Source organism: Trichechus manatus, unplaced genomic scaffold (assembly GCF_000243295.1).
Source record: "Trichechus manatus latirostris isolate Lorelei unplaced genomic scaffold, TriManLat1.0 scaffold00056, whole genome shotgun sequence".
NCBI lineage: Eukaryota > Metazoa > Chordata > Mammalia > Sirenia > Trichechidae > Trichechus > Trichechus manatus.
Window position 1 is genome coordinate 13893591 of NW_004443992.1, and position 9529 is coordinate 13903119.

General features: G+C 42.7%; 1 protein-coding gene across 1 annotated transcript in view; it reads left to right on the forward strand.

Annotated features, from left to right (window-relative positions):
• The first annotated feature begins 2563 nt into the window (after positions 1-2563).
• ADAM23 (ADAM metallopeptidase domain 23) overlaps positions 2564-9529 on the forward strand; it is a 171410-nt gene continuing 164444 nt past the window's right edge. Inside the window, exons 1-2 of the mRNA XM_004378270.2 lie at positions 2564-2828; positions 4038-4255. Coding sequence (XP_004378327.1) covers positions 2615-2828; positions 4038-4255 — 432 coding nt within the window. The 5' untranslated portion in view covers positions 2564-2614. The remainder of the gene's footprint in view (positions 2829-4037; positions 4256-9529) is intronic.

The window sequence follows — 9529 nt, forward strand, 5'->3', positions numbered from 1 at the left end:
TGTTTAAACCTTTTCTTGAGTTCTTATACTAGTGGTCTTATATAGTATTTGTCCTTCTGTGACTGACTAAATTCACTCAGCATAATAAGTTCCAGCTTCCACCAGGTTATACAATATTTCACAGCCTCATCGTTTTTCTTTATCTTTGCGTAATATTCCATTGTGTGGATATACCATAATCTGTTTATCCATTCGTCTGCTGATGGGCACCTAGATTGCTTCCATCTTTTTGCTATTGTGAACAGTGCTGCAGTGAACATGGGTGTGCATATATCTATTCGTGTGATGGCTCTTATTTCTCTAGGATATAGTCCAAGGAGCGGGATAGCTGGATCCTATGGTACTTCTATTTCTAGCTTTTCAAGGAAGCGCCAAATCGATTTCCAAAGTGGTTGTACTCCAGGTCCTTTTTGAGGAATACATTATATCAAATACAAACCGGGAGAATCTGGCGAGGACATGCTTACATTAAGGGAGACATCCCCATGAACACTGACCTGCAAATAGGAACTACAGGGAGGTGGGCATGTTCACCAGCCTGCCCCAAGTGTGACCCCTGCTTATGCGTACCATCCACTAATTTATTCACCACATATTTTCTGAGTGCCTGCGTTGTGCCACCAACACTGTGCTAGGTCCTGAGGACACAATGTTGAGCAAAAAGAAAAACTGTTGCTGCCCTCATAGAGAGGAGGTGGCATTAAGTACAACTTTACATTAATAAAGTCATGATAATAAATTAACCTCCAAGCCGTGATATAGAGATGAAGAGCTAATATTAATGTTTAACTTTCTAACAGCTCTGTGATCTCAGGTGTGTGTGTGTGTGTGTGTGTGTGTGTGTGCGTGTGCGCACGCGTGTGTCTGTCTGCCTGTCTGTCTCTCATCCCTCTTTGTTAAATTGGTGTGTGGGGGGGAGAGATGGCTAACCCTCAATGCCTGGCAGGTGCTTTTACCCACATTTTTACTTTTAATCATGGAATTCTTGATCCCCCAAAAGTAAGTGTTACTATTTCCATTTTAAATATAAGTAATGGAGTAAGACAACATTATGTTATTAGTTAGACTGTTGTTGGGAGGGTGAATAAACGAATGATTGCATTGTGGGAGTTTTGGGGCAGGAATATGCTACATACAGGCTCTAATTTGAAAACATCAGACTTAGTGGTTGCTAACCTACCTAAATCGGGGACCCAGATTTGCATTTTTTTTTTTTTTTGCAACAGCGAGAGAAAATTCTTTTCTTTGCAGAAATCAGGACTGAATCTCAAAATTCGAAATGTGTCCTCTTAAACGCATGCTTGCCCCCATGAATGACAAACGTTGGATTCCCCACGATAGCTGCCATTCACTTGGTTTCTAATCTTCGTATTTCTTCCCCGCCAGATTTTCTAACTGCTTCCCGAATATGCCCAGTTATACTTCCTGAACTTTTGCGCAAACACCTTTTGGCTTTATCTGTTTCCGCAAAGCCCCCAGGAACAGGCGGGGAGGACACAGGCTAGGGCGGAGCACCCGGGCACAGAGGATTCCTGCGCAGGGGGACCCGCTAGCCGCCGGGCCGCTCCGCGTCAGCGCGCGGGCCAGCCTGCGACGCGCAAACGTGGTTCCCTAGTTTCTCCCATCCGCTGAGGGTGAACTGAATGAAGAGCAGTGCTATTTTTACCTCCCCAGCTCAGTCCTTTATATTTATTTGCAGGAGGGAAATAAATAAAGGATGAAGAAGGAAATGCTTGGCCTTAGTTTTTCCTGAGCAGGTGGTGGTTGGAATAGGAGGGGGTGTATAAGATCTCGGGGTGGTGGAAAAGGCAAGTCTCTCTAGCTGATAGTTTTCTTCAGATCATATCGGTGTCTGGCCTGGAAGCCCCGCACTCTTCGTTTTTTCCCTCCGGCCCATCCCTGACTTCCAGCTCCCTTCTCCTCCGCCCCCACCGGCCCCACCTTTAGAGGTGCTACCGTCACCTCTAAGGCTGTCTGGGATGCTGCATCACCCTGCTGCTTTTTTATTTTTCTTTTTCCCACAATAAAGCATGCGCAGTGCGTCGCGTGCCAGGCAACGGCGGCGGCGGCGGCGGCGGCAGCCCCAGCAGCAACCCCAGCAGCAGCCCCAGCAGCAGCCCCAGCAGCAGCCCCAGCAGCAGCCCCAGCAGCAGCCCCAGCAGCAGCCGCCGCCGCAGCAGCAGCAGCATCAGGACCCGAAGCCGCGCTCAGGCGCGCTCTTGGAGGAGGGAAGCGCGCCCAAGCTGCGCGCCCACGAGGCCGCTCGCTCCCGCGCGCCGCCTCAGCATCCTCAGCCCCGGCGGCAGCCCCCGCAGTCGCTGGAGTGGCCGCGCCCGCCGCGGGGAGGGAGCAGCAGCTGGGGAGGCTCCAAGTTGGCGGTGCGGCGAGGACCTCTGGAGTTTTCAGTTGCCCGGCCCAGGAGGGGCTGCAGGCGAGCAGGAAAAGGGGCGCTGCCCAGCCCTGAGCCCCGAGCCCGCGGCAGCACCATGCGCGCCGAGCCGGCGTGACCGGCTCCGCCCGCAGCCTCCCCGCGCGCCCCTAGCGCCCTGGGAGCCGGCAGCCCAGCCCGGCGCTGTTGCCGGCCACACAGAGCGGTGCCCGGGAGCTATGAGCCATGAAGCCGCCAGGCAGCAGCTCCAGGCGGCTGCCCCTGGCGGGCTACAGCCTCTTCGTAGCCTCCCACAGCTCCCGCGGCCGCCTTGCCGGCCCTGCGCCGGCTCGCGTCCTCGCCCGCGCGCCGCCCTGTCGCCTGATCCTCGTTCTTCTCCTGCTGCCTCCGCTCGCCGCCTCGTCCCAGCCCCGCGTCTGGGGGACTGCTGCAGCTAGCGGTGGGTATGGCCCCGGTGCCCTTTGCTTTGCCTTCCCCGTGGGGCCCTGCAGAGGAAAGCGAAGGGCAAGCGGGGCCGTGCGCTCCAGACACGTCTCTGACTCGGCCTTCCCAATGCCTCCCAATCTACCCCTGTCATTCCCAAACCCCTATTCGTTCCAGTTCACTTTTTGAAGACCATTTCTGTTCCATTCACTAAAAACCCATTCCAATTACCGTTGGTGCCACTGGAAGGTATTTCGTGGCTCCAGGCTCCCTCAACGATCTCTTTGCAACTTGGCTAAAGGGAAACCAGTGCATGGGGAATGCAGCGAGGGCACAAGTTGCTTCTTGAGTGATGAATCTTAATGTGAATGTGGGAAGGATGTAATGAGAATAGTGGTACTGGGTCGTTTCCTCAAATTTCCTACCGATTTTGTTCACTGCTGTTGAAACTGAGGTTGGGAGGGATATTCCGGAAATACCGACCTTTGGTTGTGATTTCTCAAAATACTTCTCATTTATAATGGACAAGTAAAATAAAATAATGTTCAATATATTGATGACTGGAAATCACTGAAAGCAGAAGGCTGGGCTTGGAAGGGAAATCAAAAAAAAAAAAAAAGAAAGAAAGAAAGAAACAAAAAAGAAATTGGAAAGCTGCCAGCATCTGCATCTCTCTATGGCAAAGAATTTTTGCTCATTTCAAAGTTAAAAGAAAAGGGAATTGTCCGTTATGTTAAAAGAATCAATTAACATTCCCTGTTCATGAATTCAGCCCTCAAGTTATCTTAGGAGCGTTCACAGCTTTCAGACAGGGTACAACTAGGCAGAGTACAGTAGAGTTTCTGTAGTCTCAGAGAAGGAGAAGCGATGATGAGGGTCAAAATGAACCCCCGAGAAGGTTCATTCAGTGACTCTTACCTCAAGTCCTTTCTGCTCCCCACTTCCATACTTAGAAGTATAGATTATGAGACTGGTTAGAACATGTGAATATAATACATAAATAAAAATAAACAGTATGTTATGGTATAAATCTTATTGACTATGTTAACCTATCCAGGCCATTTCACAGTTGCAATGACTTGCTTTACTATGTTTCCACTTTTTTACCTGCTTATATTTAGAAAATTTGCATTTGCAATTGATAGAAAAATAATTTTAGTACTTATGTATTTATGATGTGTGTGTGTGTGTGTGTGTGTGTATGCTTGTGCTTTACCCACTTCAGCTCCGCATTGGAATGAAACTGCAGAAAAAAAATTGGGAGTCCTGGCAGATGAAGACAATACATTGCAAGAGAATAGCAGCAGTAATAACAGTTACAGCAATGCAATGCAGAAAGAAATCACACTGCCTTCAAGACTCATATATTACATCAACCAAGACTCAGAAAGCCCCTACCATGTTCTTGACACAAAGACAAGACACCAGCAAAAACATAACAAGGTAGGCAGGAGGACAGGTATGCAAAAGTAGTTGCCATGAAGGGTTTTCCTTTGATTTGATTTTCTTCGGGAATTGTATTTCACGAATTTTACTGCAGCATTTTATTAGGAAAGCAATTAATACTGTGATAAGGGAGAAACTAGAGGGAATTAAGCTGGGATCTACTGGGATAGGATTGCAATTTGTTTCTCTTCTATGACTCTGAACTGGAACTGTAATTTTCTTACAACTTCATAAACTTAACAGCTGAAATATGATCTGTGTATCTTTCAGGTGCACTGGACACTGAACTATAGTTAAGTGAATATGTTTATGATCCTGGCTTGTTTCTGTGACGATTTATATAAGAATGCAGTATTCTACCTTCTGTGATATAAAAACTGCTTTCAATCTGCATACCTAAAATTGCTCTAAGGATATTTGGCTGCGGTTTCCCCATCAGTCTTTCACTTAAAAATTGAGCGTTTAAACAACCTCTTTCTTTCGTTAACTGATCAGTAGGAAAAATACTTGTTTTCATTATGTTATCAGTAAGTAAACAATGTGACATTTTGAAGGATTATGGTGAACAGAAACAAATTATTTACATAATATAGAAACTGGTTTTGGTTGCTATAATCCTTCAAGACTTAATCTGCATTGATTGTGAGAAGTTACACTACTTTCAGGTTTGTTCAGAAAGTAGCACTGATCTTAAAAGAGCATTAAATGGAAGATAAAGATGCTTAATATCCAAAGAATTTAGCGGTTAAGAGCTCGGCTGCTAAGCAAAAGGTTGACAGTTGGAATCCACCAGCCCCTCCTTGGAAACCCTTTGGGGCAGTTCTACTCTGTCCTGTAGGGTCACTGTAAGTCGGAATAGACCCGACAGCAATGGGTTTGGTTTTTGGTTTTGGTTTATTTTTTATTTGAATTAATAACATCGTAGACACCGGACAGATTTTTCACAATGGGTTATCATTAATGCTTCACTTCTTTATCAGAGACAGAACATAGAGCTTGTATGTTAAATATTTCATTTTGAAGTGTATTTGTTCATTTGAGAAAAGTGGTAACTGTCTAAACTTCTAGAATTTAAGAAAAGGATCTGTGATTTACATCATTTTTTAAACTTTATTTTCTATAAGATAAATAGATTGTAACAGTATTTATCCACATTTTATATACGGGGAAATGGAAAACTAAGGCTTTTACGTGACTATCCCAAGGTCGTATGGCAGATAATATAAAATTCAGGAGGCCTGAATATTTAGTTTTTGTATTTTTATAGGTCAGATCACTGAAGAAAAGTTTCCTTCCTATTTAATATTATTGGAGAAGTTAACTTTGTTTCATACCGTTGTCAAGTGTCTGGTACCCAACTTGGATGAGATAAATGGGTCTCTGTTTTCTGACAGCCCTCTTTCGCATAAGTTCCTATGTAACTTAATGGGCTGACGACTCCTAGATCATGTCTACCCATTTGTCTTATTGATAGGAGGACTGGGTGGTGTCTTTAAGGAAGAGAAACCCAAGGCCCTCTTGATAAAATGCACAAAGGCCCATTTATATTTATTAATTAATGAGGCCCTCTGGAATCAGCTCAAGGGCAACTAACAACAAAAACACAGTTAAGTGACTGGTTCTTAAACTCTAGTACCTTTGCATAGCATACTGGAGGAAAAGAAAAGAACAAAAAAGCAAACCTGCTCCAAGCCTATTTTAATGAATGCTCAAGCCCTCCTGAGCTGAGGCTTGAAAGAAATTTCAGTGGAACCTCTTTCTAACTGAAGCGTTGAAGCCTATGACTAATACTTGCCTTGTAGTCTATCCTTATTTGGGGACATGATTTGACTACAATATATCTGAATTTTTGTGATAATAAGGTTTGTTAAAACTTCACCGACCACTAACGTAGAGGAATAGATTTCTCATTATGGAATACCTACTTGCGGTTGGAATGATTTTACCTTCCTATCCCCACTCCCCATGATGGTTGGGTTTCTTTTATAATGTTTACCTGAAAATGATATTTGAAAGCATTTTCTTCTCTTCTTATTAGTTTAATTCAACAAACATTTGTTGCATATAGCTCACATGGAAAGCTCCATGCTAAGGATTCAAAGATAAAATGAAAAAGCCATCTCTTCTTCAGGAGACACGGAACGAGATAAGCAAGACTATTAACAGTGCTCTTATAGAGGCACAAACAGTATTCTTACCTGATGGGTTCCCTAAAAATTCTCTCTCTCTTTTTTTTCTTTTTTTTTTCAGCCTCTGTTTTTAAGCTTCTCTTGTACTAGTTAGGAAAAAAAACGTGTTCCATATGCTCTCTGCTGTTTCTAAGGACGAATTGACTAATGATGTGCTAAGAGACATACCTGTCAGTTTGGCTGCTTTGCTGTGTTTCAGCAAGAGAGAAAGTACAGAATTTCATCTTCTTTTTGCTTTTATAAAAGAAAGTTTTGATTTTTATATCTATGTAATGTGTACCTTTTTTTCTCCCCTCATTTTCTTGCTCTCAAGCATATTTCAATGAATGCCTTAGAAATGCTGAATCACTGTGCCACTGTGGTGGATCCCTAGATTGGGGGTGGAGGTGGAGAGGGAAACTCACATATAGGTTGCAAGCAGAGCTCTGTGCTCATGTCTGAGGAAATTTCAGAAATATTCATATTCAGTGTTGATCAGTCCTTCCTACTTTACAGTTCTGAAAGTTAAAATGGTTATTATCTTTTTAAAAGCAGGTTGTACAAAGCTCCTCTATACACACCAGTGTTTCTGAAAACCTTGACGTTTTCTTTGTCAAAGAATGTTTTGCAATCATTTTATCTACAAATAGGGTGATGTATGACTTATTGTCCAAACGGTGCCATCACTGAGAGTGCAAGTGGACACGATTAATAATCATGCCAGGGCAATAGACATAAAGAGCAGATGGGGAAAATGGTCACCTCAGATAGAACAGTTGTGTTCTTTGATTTTTGGTGCTTATTCAAATGCACGTTTCTTTATGGACACTTTACTTTTGTGATGATTTATTGTAATTTTCTTTCCTTGCTATCTAGGAAGTCATTTTACCACAGTATAGAAGTACTAGGGTCTAAAAATGAAAAAAAAATTAATTTCTCTCTGTTATTAAGACTCTTATTTTCCTGACTTATACAGACTTTTATAAGCATAAATGCAATTTTATGACTTCCCAAAATAAGCATTTTATTGACCATTAATGCAGCATATTAATAAAATGGACCATGCATTTTAAAAAGGGAAGAAATTCTTTAGAGTCATTCATCCATTCTGAGATAATCCTATGAGGTCTCTTTCCAAAAGAATTGAGGAATCCTTTTCTGAATCTTCCCTTCAGTCAAAAATTTCTTGTTCTGTATCCTATTTCCTTAGAATTCTTTCCAATTGGAAAGGGATAGAACAAAAAAACCAAAAAACTTGTTGCCGTTGAGTCAATTCCAACTCATAGCGACCCTATGGGACAGAGTAGAACTGCCCCATAAGGCTTCCAGAGAGCAGCTGGTGGATTCGAACTGCTGACCTTTTGATTAGCAGCTGCACTCTTAACCACTGTGCCATCCCTGTGCATAGCACAGGGCCTGGAGGAAGGTAAAGGTCATATCCTTTGACTTCAGTCTTCCTGTGTATGGCCTAGTCTTTTTCCTCCCCATTCCCTAGCGTGCCAGATTTATGTATCTGAGAAGAGAGAAGAGAGAGAAGTTTAAGTGAATTTAGATCACTGTGATTATTTTACTTCATAATCTTCTCGAGCAGTCCCTGGGTGGAGCAAATGGTTAAGCACGTGACTACTAGCCAAAAGGTTGGTGGGTCAAGCCAATCCATAAGTACCCTGGAAGACAGGCCTGGCAATCTGCTTCTGAAACGTCACAGCCTTGAAAACTCTATGGAGTGTAGTTCTACTCTGCACACATGGGGTCGTCATGCATCAGAATCGAGTCTACAGCCACTAACAACAACTCTACTCCAGGTCAAGGCAGGTTCCATTTCCTTGGTTGTTCAGAAGTCACTGCTCCATCGTTCTTGAGTGAGACAGCAAAAAGAGGAGTTTAGGACGCAGTAGTAAATGACTTCCTAGATAGTATAATAAGAAAAAAAAAAAAAAAAAAGGCGCATGAGTGTCTGTCCCATAACTGTGAAAACTGCCTTGCCTCTTCCTGAGTCAGCTGGATGAATTTGATTGTCTGACAAGTCTGAAATGTCACAGGATCCTTTCTCAGATTTGCTAGCATGACAATTATTTTATTGGATTACATAATAATACAAACATTTATATCGACCTCATCAGCTTTCCCAGGTTTTCTAGGTCTTCCTAAGCAATTACCAAAATTTTCTAATGTATAGAGTTTAGGCTTGTAATGATTTTACCTGTAGTACCTGGTATATAGTGGGCCTTCATTAAATACTTGTTGAATGAATTGATGATTGAACACTCAATTAGTGACTGTGCAGTGCTTCCCTGAAATCTAATGTTATAATCAAGTGGAAAGTCAAAAAGAGCCTCAAGATACTGTTTTTGGCACTGTGTCAGATCAATAGGAGAGATAATTTTGATCTTGAGTTTTTAGCACTGCAGAAGTCGCGTATACTGTATGCTTACATAACCGAAAATGGTGAAAATACCTGTATTAACAATTCTTAGCTTATCCCTATCACCACACACCATTAATGTGACTAACCAAGAGCTGACCATGTGTTAGTTTTTGTCATTGTTATGGATTAATTGCTCCAGTGGTGGAGCAAGACGTAGCTATTCATATAGTTTCCAAGAAATCAGATTTACATCTGTTAAGTATTCAGTTTGATTCAGTAAACATTTATTGAATATTTGTTTTGAGTCAGACACTGTGCTGGACCCATGGGAAAACAATGAAGAATAACATCTTTTCCTACCTTTGCTTATAACTTGGTGGGTGTCATAGAAAAGGCAGCTTGTGGTGTGTGGTTCATGTCAGTGCAGTTACTAGTTGCAAGACGAAAAGACTGTGGGCACCCATAGGAGAGATAACTTTTGCCCAGGGAAGTCAAAGAAGGTCTCATAGAGGAAGAAACAATTGAGCTGGCCTTAAAGAGCAACTAGGAGGAAAATTTGCTCAGAAGGCAGAGAAGGGGTAATCTGTACAGAGCCAGTAGGGCAAAGACTCCACGTGCAAGAGCTTGGCATGCTGAGAAACAGCAGGGTGTTTGAGAAGTGTGATAAACTTAAAAGAATCAGGCATAAGTGTTGGATTTGTAGGCGATTAAGAAAAAAATCCAACCTAATTCTTC